This window comes from Protopterus annectens, chromosome 6.part0 (genome assembly GCF_019279795.1).
Source record: "Protopterus annectens isolate FY-2018-M chromosome 6.part0, PAN1.0, whole genome shotgun sequence".
Classification (NCBI taxonomy): domain Eukaryota; kingdom Metazoa; phylum Chordata; order Ceratodontiformes; family Protopteridae; genus Protopterus; species Protopterus annectens.
Genome location: NC_056737.1, coordinates 968672652 through 968686128, shown reverse-complemented (window position 1 = coordinate 968686128; position 13477 = coordinate 968672652). Strand labels below are relative to the sequence as shown.

General features: G+C 39.0%; 1 protein-coding gene across 3 annotated transcripts in view; it reads left to right on the top strand.

The window, feature by feature from the left end:
- The window catches only part of SETD3 (SET domain containing 3, actin histidine methyltransferase), an 829217-nt gene that overhangs the window by 688904 nt on the left and 126836 nt on the right, over nt 1-13477 (top strand). For all 3 annotated transcript variants that reach the window (XM_044074604.1, XM_044074603.1, XM_044074605.1), the window contains one exon: nt 1832-1946. In XM_044074604.1, the coding sequence (XP_043930539.1) occupies nt 1832-1946 (115 nt within the window). The remainder of the gene's footprint in view (nt 1-1831; nt 1947-13477) is intronic.

Below are 13477 nucleotides of genomic sequence, written 5' to 3'. Positions count from 1 at the left end.
CACCAACCTAAATATAAACCCCTACATTACAAGATGGGTTGCTAACTGGCTCATGGCTAGAACCCATTCAGTGAGAATAGGAAACGCCAGATCAGACTCCAAACCTGTGACTAGTGGTGTACCACAGGGCTCAGTCCTGGGACCCCTTCTGTTCGGTATCTATTTCTTTGAGGTACAAGCAAACACGGAGGGACTATGGCTCACAAAGTTCGCAGACGACTGCAAACTGGGTGCCATAATCGAGACTCCTACTGACGTAGACATCCTTCAAAAGGGTCTTACGGATACAGATATGTGGTGCCAAAACCATGGCCTCAAACTAAATGCCAAAAAGTGCATGGTCATTCCCTTTGGGAAAAATCAAGTACCAATGAACTACAACATAGGTGGCAGCCCACTTATCACAGAGAGTGTGATAAGAGACCTAGGGACTCAGGTAGATAGTAACCTCTCCTTCGACAACCACATTGCCAAAGTGGTTAGAAAATCCTTCTACATGGCCACCTTATCACAAAAGGGTTTGCATCTAGGAATAAGGAAGTTATTATCCCCCTGTACTCATCACTCATTAGATCCATTATTGAATATAATGCCCCGTTCGGGATGTACCTAACAAGACATCTGCAACAACTGGAAAGGCCACAGAAGTACCTCACAAAGAGGATAATGGGCCTCAAACAGATGCCGTATGCCTTGAGGCTAAAAAAACTCAGACTGTACTCGGTCGCGTACCGGCTACTCAGAGGTGATCTCTGCCTGATATACAACACTATGTCAAACCCCAAATTGCTAGAAATGCTCCACCTAAGGAAAACCCAATCCACCAGAGCCACACGCTCAAGGAACATAAACCTGACATCATCAATAAACAGGATGCGTTGGAGGGACAGATTCGTGTCCCAGAGACTCCCCTTGCTCTGGAATAATGTCCCCATATATGCGAGGCAGAGCTCCTCGTTGGCACTCTTCAAGAGAAATCTTGATGAGTGGATGGGAAACAGGAAATTCACCAAGGGAATCACTTCAGTGGCCCTGCTCGGCAGGGGCGCAGGTAACTAAACCACTTGGGAGGGAGGCGATAGCACACCATTTTTGGCTAGGCTTAATTATGCCCTAGGGCCAATAGCCTAGTACCTACCTGTGAACCTATTTATATTTCTGAAGCACTCAGCTTGATTGTTTAGCATCACTGACCAACTTTTCCCTTTGTCTCAGACATCGTATTGACCTGAAGCACATTTAGGTAGATGTTATATTTGATTTGTTTTTGCATGAATTGTATGGAAACCAAGTTTAAGTAATGGTAGGCATATTAAGGTTGTACTAATGAATGGTGTAGTCAACACTTTATAGTGTACAGCATAATTTGACAGCAGAGAGAAGCCAAGGAAATTATATTTAATTTACTCACACTGTCATTTTATAGCACTAGCATTAATATAGACGTTATGAAGCAGCGGACCATCAGCTGCATGAAGGTTAGGTAAACAACTAACACAGGTCAGTCAGCTTGTTACACTGCTGAATAAATCTCTCCATTGAAGATCTGCTGTTATTGTGAGTACCTCACGCAATACCATATTTTATGATATATATATATATATATATATATATATATATATATATATATATATATATATATATATATAAAATCAGTTACTATACTTTACTTTTCCCAATTGTGCTACCATCAGCACTTTTTTGAATGTTTGTGCTGCTGTAAGTGTCTTAATGTTTCCCACTTTGTGCTATTTTAATCATTTCTTATTACCCATTTTGCTGTTGTCACTATTTTAATATTTTACATTTGTGCTTAAATGTTTTATTTTAGGTGGGCTGTTTCTTCTGTTATGACACGACAAAACCAAATCCCAACAGAAGATGGTTCACGGGTTACCCTGGCATTGATACCGTTATGGGACATGTGCAACCACACTAATGGACTGGTAATGTTAATGTTTCCTCTTCTAGAGTTTGAATACATCTTCCTAAAGTGTGACCTGCAGTGTGTCATTTTTGGATCAAAAGAGTCCAGATATTTTATTCAGAATGTCATCTTCCAGATTTAGCAAAAATGTGCCTGTGTATTCAGATAATGACATAGCTGTGGATTTTAAGCCATTCATCTTTTCTATTGTTTAGTTCATATTGATTGCTAAGGCTCCAAATTTGTTAAGCTTCAGGCTTTGCTGGTTAAATGTCGTGTAATAGTTGAAAACTGTAGAGACTTTGATCTTCAGTGAACAGTGAATTGTAACATTTAAGTTCAGTCACCTTGTGTGTCTTCTTTCCTGGCTGTAACCATCTTCAGTGCCTTAGTCTCTGTGAGGATCCTTGCTGGTCTCTTAGCAGCATTTCACTGAGCTTTGGTTGGTGACTGAGACATTTTTATAAACTGCCATTGTTAGGATTTTTCCTAACTTCTCTTTGTTGCTTTTAGTATTCACATCCCACTTTAGAGCAAGAGTAATTTTGTCCATATAGTCCTTCACACTCACTGGCCATTTAATACTTTTCTTTGACAATCTTCAAACCAGAATGCTGTTAAAATATTATCTGTTGTGATACAAATATATAATTTTTTTCAAAAGTAGCCGAGTTCTTTCTTTATTTTCTTTAAATTCTCATGCTTTGAAAAATAGATGCTAGGGAATCTGATAAGAAATGAAAGAATGTAAAAGTCGGGTAAGGTGGTGCAAATCAGTAAAAACGAATCATCAAGGGGAGCAGCAAAATACCTTAATTAAATCTGCATGTCCATCTTTGTCAGAAGAGATTAGATTAGTTGCAGTAACATGTTTAGTAGCATCAGATTTGGAAACAGAAATGGCTGATTGGTCTGCTTTAGGATTAGAAAAAGGTACTTGTGTGTTTAGGGCACCTTTATTAACCTGTTAGACCTCTTGCTTGCCTGTCTAGTGGTATGCTATTCTCTAATGTTGCCACATAGAGAAGAGGGGCTCACCTTGTGAGTTATGAGATTTTTGTTTGACAATTAAGAATTGATTCTTAGAGTATTCCTGTCTACCAGGAAGATATCAGTCAAGAAAATTTGCAATTGGAGGGACTTCACTGGGTTTATGTAGGAAGTTGTCGGCTGCTTTAGGCTGTTTTTAGTTGTGTGTATATATGTAGGTGATTGAGTTCCTGCCAATTTAGTTTTTACAGGGATGTGCACTGCTGCATCCTGTTTGATGTATTGGTGGCAAATTTGGCGTAGCATTGTTCATTTTATTAAGCTGCGCTGACTGGAGGTTGATGAATATAGTAGCAGCAAACAGAGTGGGTGGCAGCATAGATGTATTTGTAGTTAGTTGAGGTTGGTCATTGAGGCAGCATATAGCTTGGTACAGGAATCCTAATTTCTTGCAAGTCTTTTTGGTTATGTGTAGGACATGTTGGTTGAATTTTAAATTTACATCACTGTTAACTACTAGAAGTTTAGTGCACCTGACATGTTCTGTTATTGTATATCCCATCTGATGAGGTGATATGTAGGCCCCCCTCCCCCCAAGTTGGAATTTGGAGTGAACAGGATTAGTTTTGTATTTTTGGGGGGAGATGAGCATCAGTTTTGCTTGTCTTAGCTATTGCATATCACTCTGGAAAGACTCCTAGGTTCTTGCCTGGATTCATGGGACAGTAGTGGCAGAGAGGATCAGGGTCAGTTCTTCTGCATATTGTAAGCTATTGCTGTTTTGGTATGTAGGTGCATGCTGTTTATAAAATGCTGAAGGACTCCTAGTAATGGATCCTTGTGGGACACCTAGTTTGATAGGTAAGTATGTGGAGAAGGCGTCTTTACATTATGACACTTTTGTTCTGTTATAGACAAACTGTTAAACTATGAATTGGATTTTGAGTCAAGGCCAGTAACGCTTAACTACTTGATTAGTGATTGATGGAATAATATGCCAAAGGCTTTGGAAAGGTCTAGAAATACAGTGGATACCAGTTTGCAATCATTTCTATTATGAAAGATGGAGTTTAGAAATGTTCATAGGGGTGTCTCTGTACTCCGCTTTGGGCATAAGCTGTGCTGAGTTAGAGACAGTAGGTGTGAGTCTGTGAGGTGTTTTACAGTTTCTAAGTGGACACATTTTTTCGAGTACTTCAGATTAAGGAAGTAAGTATTGTAAAGGGTCTGCATTTTAATAGATGATTAGAGGGATATTCTGTAGGATTCTGCATAGTAAAGGTATGTATGACTCCTGCATGGACTGATTGATTAGCCTCTGCTCTCATTTTAAAGTTCTGATGGAAGGTTGCCTGTAGCTAGAGTAGTAGGTTTTAGTTTGAGTAAATCTTCGTTAACTGAATTGGTTGCAACTGGCTTGATGGAAAATTGAGATGGGATATTATTGGGGATATCATCATTGTTAGTTGCATGTGCATCTTCTCATGGGAATAGTTGATATCTATTTATATATATATATATATATATATATATATATATATATATATATATATATATATATATATGTGTGTGTGTGTGTGTGTGTGTATATGTATAGACATATATATATATTTGGGTATGTTAACATTGGATGAAATTGTAAGCCGCGGAGGTGCAGCAGTAGCATTGTCACCTCACAGCAAGGGGTTCTCCCATTCGATTCTCGACTGGAGCGCCTTCCATGTGGAGTCTGCATGTCCTCCCCATGGTCTAGTAGCGTTCGAAAGACATGCGTGAATGGGCATGCCTTCGTTGAAGGTTGGGTGTTGGGCTGGCACCTCGGCACCATAAAATTCTACTGCCAATCATTAGCGGACCGGAGTTCCGCTGTGGCGACCCCTAACCGGGAAAAGCCAGAAGAAGAACAACATTGGATGAAATTATTATTAGTATTCTTTTCCAGATATGTTTGTGTTTTTGTTTGGTTTCTTAAGGTTCAGTGGTTTTGTAGAGTTTGTAGATTTAGCTTTTTGCCAGTGTTCTATGCGTTGCTTCTATTTTTCATTTTTTAATAGTGTTAGCCAGAGGACTGGTTGAGCCTGTTGGTGTAATATTTCTAGCAGTATGGTATTGAAGTAAGTTGCAAAGTCATCAAGTGGGGGATGTTTAGGAGAGACTGGTTGCTGTGTTTGAGTGTTAATAAAGATGTCTTTCAGAAATTTAATTGTGTTCCTTGTGGTCCTGTAACAGACATGGCTTGTTTTTTAATATAGTTGGGTGGTGGTTGTTAACTACATTGCTAGGATTCCATGTTTGGATACATTGGATTTATTATTTGTTAGTATTTGGTCTAGGAAGCCAGCTTTGGTAGATGTTTTATTATCTGAGTATCATAGGAGAATACTAGGAGAATGCCTTTAAAGGGTCTTTTTAAGCCTAGACAAGCTTTCGATTATGTCTAGTTGGCAAGTTTAAAAGATGTGAGAAGTCCAATAGAGTTGTCTGTTGGGAATGTTTGAGTTTATTATGCTGCAGTCAATATTGAGATCTCCTAGTACAAAGGATTCATGGTTTATAGTAGTTGCTAACCAGGATCGTCGATTTTCTGTAGTTGCGATATTATCACTTTTGGGCAGAATGTATATACCTGTTATCCATATGCTTTTCCGAGGGTTTAGCTTTAGGTTATGAGGAATTCAGCTTTGTTAAACTGTGGTGGGATGTTGGGAAATTGGGACATGAGGTATATGATAGCAATTCCTCCTGCTTGTTTTTTTCCTGTCTACGATAATTATGTTATAACCTTCTGGAAGTATTTGTTCACCTTTGATGCTGGCTTTAAGTCAGGTGTTTTGTGACTAATATATCATCAGGTCAGTATGATTTATCCATGACTGAAGGTCAGGAATCTTGTTCTTAAGGCAATGTACATTTAGGTGGAATACTTTGAAGCTAGAGGTGTTCTATTAAAATGGATGTCAGGTGTTGTTTGTTAGTGGCAGATTTACTTCTCTGCCTGTGGATGTGTCCTTTGGTCCTGGGTTGGGATGGATGCAACCACATATTTTAGTTTGTTTATGCTTAACACAGGATCATTTTGCTGTTGAGTTTTAAGTTTGAGTGTACTTTTCAGATTTATTCTGTGATTAGATGCATGTTGGAGGTATTTTAGAGATGTAAAGTAGTTGTAGAAGTGTTGTATAAGTGGGGCTTATATGTAGGAAGGTTTGTGGGCATAGCTTTCAACCTCTTATCACCAAAAATGTGGACAAAGCCAAAAATAATGGGAGGAACAAAGCCCCCAAAATAGGGAGAATTTTTAAATATTGCTCTTATAAATTTAGAAAGTTGCTAGAATAAAAGGTCTCATGTTACCATACATTTTCTGAAAGATATGAAGTCTGAAATTCAAATGCCTGTCATTATTCAGTGAATTCACTCCTCACTATTTTGCCATAAAAATCCAGAAAAATCACAGATTTTATAAGGAACAGACCAAAAATATGAGGTAAAAATCTGAACAGTCGAGAGGTATGCTTGTGGATCGTTCAGGGAGAGATTTTATGAGGATTTCATTGTGATGTGATGATAGGGTGTGGTGTGAACTAGTAGGGGTAGAAGTGTTGCTACAGTTATGTATAGAATTAGCATTTTTTTGTACTTTGGGAGAAATTAGCGGGGGTCACGGTTTGGGGAAGAGCGGTGTTTGATTGCTGATGTGCACTGGTACAGTTTAGACATTCTTAAATTTAGATGGAGAGGGGGCGGGGGATAAGTGGGAATTGGTGGTAAGGTAGGGGAGCAACCAAAGTCGAGTATAGCTGGTTTCACATTGGCATCATAGCAGGGCAGAGCAGTACCATTCCAAAAGCAATCTCAGGCTTTCTTTTGCCTGTGGGTAGGTTATATGCCTGAAGTTCAGTTTCCCTGATGGTCTTCTAATCTATGCAATGGGGCTAAGCCACATGCAGTTGAATGTTTTAACTGCTTTGCCGTGTGTAGACTTCACGTGGTGTTAAAAGTAGCTGCCCTCTAGTAGATATGTTTTTATGACAAAGATTTGTTCAGGTACTTAGGGAAGTACGTACCCTTGTGACATCAGCCACCTTTAGTTCACAGTCACAGGACTAGACTTACACAGACCTTGCAGAGATATTCTGTTGTTTACAGTTTCATAACCTCCATGTAGTCTTCTGTTAGGTAAGTTATGATAACCTAGGTAAGTTAAAGTTATGATAACCTAGGTAAGTTACTGTAGTTCTTTATGCTGAAAAAGACTGTTGCCAGTGCACTAAATGTGTACTGCACTGCAGCCAACAATGCTTTATGTCTTGCAGTCATCAGCAGATTTTGTCGCTCACAGATGGCCATCCATTTTCATCTATAAAAATAAGATTATAAATATTGTTGCACTTAATTTTAACTTGGTATTCCTGCTTGTGGGATCACACCACATGCTTTTTCTGGATTGAAATTTGTAACTTAGTCTAACCTTCATCTAAGTCAGCAGTTAACTTGATTAAAGAATGCTGCTAAGATTAGAAAGCCGGATCTTCCTTTCATGAAAGTATATTGAACTTGTGGAACAAGAGCTCTTCCATTATTTTCTGTATCAGATCCATTATCATCCTTGTAGTGTATATATGACAAGCAAGTGATACTGTAATTATCAGTCTCAGAAGTAACCCCCCCCATGTGTACACACACACACACACACACACACACACACACACACACACACACACACACACACACACACACACACACACACTGAATAATCAGTAGTTTGTTGCACCTATTGTATGAAAGCTGTTAGGGTAGTTTTTTGTTTTATATTAATAAACCTTTGTGATATTGTTGCCTCCTTTAGCACTTCTGTTTTTGATTTTATTCCAAAACATAGGTTGTTCTTGGGTTTGATTCCCTTAACATCTGTTTGCCTCATTTTCGGTTCTGAGCAAATCACTTAAGTAGACATTCCTTCTAGTTCACCCTGAAAACATGCGTGTTCAATGGGCTAACCTGGTTAACAGTTTTATTTATGTGACAAACAGTATCTTATTCCTAAGTTCATCTCTTCATCTGTTACCCCCCCCTTTTCACTATTTAGAAATGTTTGTTTAATTTTTCAGAGTATGTTGGGTGTATATTTCAAATCAGAAGCTGCTTATCTTAGTATGTTGCATTTCTGACTTTTAGCTTTATTGTTAAGATGTTGTTGATGAGAGCTTTGTATTATGTTTAGCTTTACATTTGTATCATAGCTTTTTTAAATAAATCTTGATTAATGTCAGAGCTTTTTGCATTTGGCTTTTTCTAGTTTTAGTATTTTTGGGGAGGCTTTTATAGAGTTGCAGTGTACTTGTATTGTAAACTTTGTTGATCAGTTTGGTCCCAACAGCTAATAAAATTGTGTATAAGCACTTTTGTTTGAAAAAAAATTCCAGAGGCTTCTTTAACAAAGAACCCAAAACAGCATGTATTCAGAATGGGGAAATGGTGTTGTATGGCTCTTTTGAGTTAAAATATGTTGCATTTGTACCCCTAATCCATGCCTGCTAGCCATTAGTACCATCACTGACGATGCTTATTTGTTCTGTGGCTAACAGATAGCCAGTGTACAGCAGGTGTCATCCAGGCAGCCAGTAGTGGATTTTTTTTAAATTTTGTGCTGCGGTAGCATTGTCGCCTCACAGTAAGACATTGTCCTGTTCGATTCTCAGCTAAAGCGTCTTCTGTGTGGAGACTTGCGTGAATGGGCATACCTTCATTGAAGGTTGTGCATCAGAGCTGGCAACTCAGTACGTAAAAATCTACTGCCAATTATTAGCGGACCGGATTTCCGCTGTGGCGACCCCTAACCAGGAAAAGCCGAAAGATACAACAACATTTCTTCCTACTTTCCACACCCGTAGATGCTCAAGGGCTCAGCCTGCAGTAGACTTAAGAAGGACACATCACCTCTTATGCAAGTGATTTAACCCTTCAGAAGATCCTTCTAAGCAAGTGCCCAGTGTGATTTCTAGTCTGTACCAGGGATTCTAGCGTAGAGTGGTCACACCAGGTATGCATGCCCTACCTTTCCCCTCTGTAAGATAAGCAGCAGTTACTTCATCATTCCTCTCCTTCCCCTTGCTAGTTACTCGTGCGTTTTGCCCACTAATTGAACCTAGGTCATCCTGGTCATAGTCAGGACTCTGTCTCTCTCTGTTACAGAGCTGGCTGTAATTTGAGTTCTTTGGCTTTGTGACCAAGGGATCAGGGTTGGTTTGTGGACTATACATTACTTCCTTAGACTTAAGCACAGCATTTAACATAGTGCTACACTGAAAGTTAGGAAATAAAGTGGATACCCTTATACTGGTTTCTACAACAGTAATACAAGCAGAGCACTGACTAGGTAAAGAAAGGTGGTAACAGTGGATACACAGCATAAGAAGTATTGTTGCAAACATTGTATTTCTGTGCCTGAATGTCTTAACAGATGCCAGTTCCTGTCTAGAACCTATAGATTTTAGATATCCCCACATAAAGCAAGATTGCAGTGTTGTGCAAAGGCCGTTAAAGTGGAGGTTGTCTAAAAAACGAGAGTAGTTAAATGATCATGCTTGTGCCTTTTTGTCACCTAATGTAATTGGTCAATCAACTGACTTTGCAATGCTTACAAGTTTTTTAGGCTTTTTTAAGAGTCTTGGTTAATCTAGATATTCTGCTTCAGTCTAAGTATGGTTTTCAAATGACTGGTGCTGGCCTGCCCATCCTGGGATGAAGGAATAGTGGCTATCTCAGTTTTTCACCATCAGCAAGCAGCGTCATGCAGGAACTGAAAGTGCAGTAGAGAGACCACAGATATGGACTTGGTGCTAGCAAGCCACTAATGTAGCTCTCATAGAAGTAAATGGGTGGAAACAGTCCTACGAAAGGGAAGGGCATTGTAGGCTCTCTTAGTAATGTGAGGTTTCCTGGTGAAATGTCAGCACTCATAACATCAAGTGCTGACACACCAAACAAACAAAAAAAAAAGACCAAAAATACAGGAGAATAGTGAATCATCAACATTGCTCTTCTCTTTTAAATTTGTTTTTCTTTTGCTGTAAGCAAGTCCCCCCCAAATACACACAAGCACACACGCACATGTATATACACCTGCTCTGAGATTGCCATACCTCGGAGAAAAGGAAATAGTCTGAGAAATGGCAGTCTCAGACTTATTGTATGCAAGTACATTTTTTCAACAATTCAGTATTCATATTGCAGGACACAATGTAGTGGTTCCTCCTGGTCTTTCAAACCGTTACCTGATGCACGTGTCCAAGACAGACACTAAGAGTGGAGTTAAGTCTCAAGTAGAAATGTCTCATTTCTTTTATCAGATAATTCCGATAAAGGCACAAATAACTTCACAGCTGCCTGGATGACTTCCCTGTGTTGTTATCTCTCACAGTTATAGGCACTCCCTGTACGTGGGTGAATGAGCTCAAGACCAGTAAGAGAGGCTGATGGTTTAGCCTGCATGGAGGGAAGAATACACAGGGAAAAAAATAGAGAGAGATAAAGTCACTGAGATTCTCTTGTGGATGTCTCATTCCCCCTAAAAGATAAACTTCTTTCTTAAGAAGAATCTTTCAGAGAGTCAAAAAAAGATGCACTTCCCAGGATATTAGTCTCAGATACTGAATCATTAGTACTTCACTCTGTGTATAAATTTTATATTTTATTTATTCTGCTCATTCTTTTTACTTTCACAATTGATAATGCTTCATTATGATGCTTTAATTATTGTAACACTTATTGTTTTCCAATGCTACAGTGTCATTGTATCATTATTATGTAGTAATCATTGCAATGCTCTTGCATTTTCTCCTGGGCTAAGACTGAAGTTAGTCAGAGTTGGATCGATCGACAGAGAAGGACGATGGGCTGCTATTGGCTTTATGTTGATTTCTTTATTTGTTTGTTTATCTGTCGATCTGTTTAGAAGACCACCAGTACGGCTTCTTTTTCAGCTGTTTTGGAGGGGATGCCAGGGAACTGGATTTTGGCTGGGCAAATGACTGAAAAAGAGATTGCTTTTTCTGTTAGAAGAACCTGTGTTCAGAAATTACAAATACCTAACACATGAGTTCATGATTTGGTACAGAAAGTTACATTTCATTGTAAATCATAGCCCAGTCCTACTTTTAGGAAAGTTGCAGGAAAGAAAAGGAAGGGGGAACCCAATCCCATATCATCAGATACTGAAGATGAAGAACAAGAAGACCACAAACTTATATTTTATGAGATGTCTTCTCTGTGGGTTATGATCTGGATAATAATGATGAGGTTTGTTATGTTCAGCTTCCTCTTTGCAAGTCATGTCTTTTGGTAACATTACTTTTATGATGGACCATTTTAACGAGCCTGCTAAAAAGCATTCCTTTCTTAAACAAAGATATTTAACTTTTAATTCTGGATCATACCCTATCTCTACCGCTTTTTTATGGATTCCTTCCATTATGTTTTCATCAAAGTGGGACAAGAACAAGATGGCATGTGTGACGTCCCTCCTGTGGGCCAGTAATCAAGGAGCCTCAATCCTCACCACTGACACCAGTGGAGAATGTTCACTTGGAACAAAGATAGATACACACAATATTTTCAGATGCAGCTCTCCGCACCAAGCACAATTTCCCATAAGAACTCACAGAGAGCAAACTCCAGACCCCAAGTAAGATTCACCTTTCCACTTGCAGAAATCAGTGCTCTATGTCCCTGTTCCAAGTAGCTGACACACACTTTGAGAACTGATTTCACACATGCACACCTGGGAAAGACTGGCACAGATTTACCTGCTGTACTTCCTTCACCCAGGCTATAAGGTAGATTCACTGCTACCAGCCAGCTACTTTAAGGCTCTTACCAGGGTACCCAGTTACTCTCAGTAAAGTTTAATACTTATACAAATGGTAGTATTATAACCAAGCGGCAAGACTTTTAGGAGCATGAAACCACAGTGCCACCAAATAAATGCAATTACTCTCAAAAGTTAAACTACTTTCTAAAAGACCAGCCGCAGTGAAAGTTTTGGACATAGTTAATAATAAATAATAAAATAGAAAATATGAAAATACTGAATATCAATTTACAATAAACACCAGAGTTTCATTTCACAGAAAATATAAAAACAACACAGCTAGAAAGATTCAGACAGATACAGATAAACAATATTTAACTAATCTCACTGTATTCTCTGACTTACTGAAGAATTACTGTTCTCTAGTTAAGTTACTTACAAAAGGAAGGTAAGATGAAGTGGATGAGTGCCTTTATTGTCAGGTCCAAGACAGAATGCTGAGTGTTTTCTGTCACATCTCTTACTAGCATCTAAATACAGTTTCAGTGCTGGCTGTAGAATTACATCACATCTCATCACTACCCCCCCGATTAGAAGCTGAACCAGGATATAGCACAGATGTGTCACAATACACACCTAGGATTTTGCTAAGGAATCTGAAGGCTGTAAAACAATTCCAGTGTATTCATTCTTCTGCAGAGACTAACCAGCCATTCTCTAGCACTCTAGGGTAGCAGTTAGCTCACCACTGAGGTCAATTAGAGCCCAGGCCTTTCCCAGACATTGTGTCTCTGGCTGCATTCAAGCCTCTAAGATAAAAATCTTTATGGACTAAACCAAGTGATCTAATTTCTGGCTATGTTTCTTAAGGTAAGCTGGGCTGAGCTTGATCCCTTCCCTTCCAGCATCCTCTGTTAACATATATACATTTCCTCAGTTCCAGCAGTACAGTCTGATATACATGTATATTTATTTTCTGTCCAGCAGGACCCACTAGTGATGCATTTTTAACACAAGCATCTGTACAAATCAGTTTGATACACAAATGACATAAAATTCTTTATAAAACTCCAGCTAGCTATGTTGGCATATGTTACACATGCACTGCCCTACTCTCTCTCTTATAGATTGCACTACCTCACATCATCACAGCATGTCACCTGTTTTTAAAAAGGTTGGCAAATTTTGTATAGTACTGTGAAGAGCTTACTTATTTTCTTTAAAACTTCATTGGCAGATCCATCTGCATTTGAGTTATAGTGTCTTAAAGGTTCTAATGTCAAACTTGCAGAAAGGCCATTACAACACAAAGTAAGCAGAATGCTTCACTGGTTTAGGAAGAAAGATCCATACTTTTCACTTACTCTGGGTGTCAGAGCCACAGATCACCAAGCTCACCTGGCATAGTGTCAGAATGATATTCTGAAGCATTAGTGGCTTGACTGGGAAGACTGCAGATAACTTTGTCAGGGAAGAGATTTCAAAGATGACTGAATTCTTGATGAAGTTGGATCTCACGTGATTAAATGGAATTGCTTTGCATCAATGTCTGTTTTCAAGCTACTGTTTCTAGAAGACATGCACTATTGAGAACACCCTAGATGGCATATCCATTTGTACTGTTTCTTCATTGACTGCTGGATATCATAATCAAGACAGCCTCCCACTGACTTGAGCACAGCTGAATAACTGTTTTGCTTAGAGCTGGTTAGGCTGACAATAGTGCTATACACATGGCTTGTAGCAGC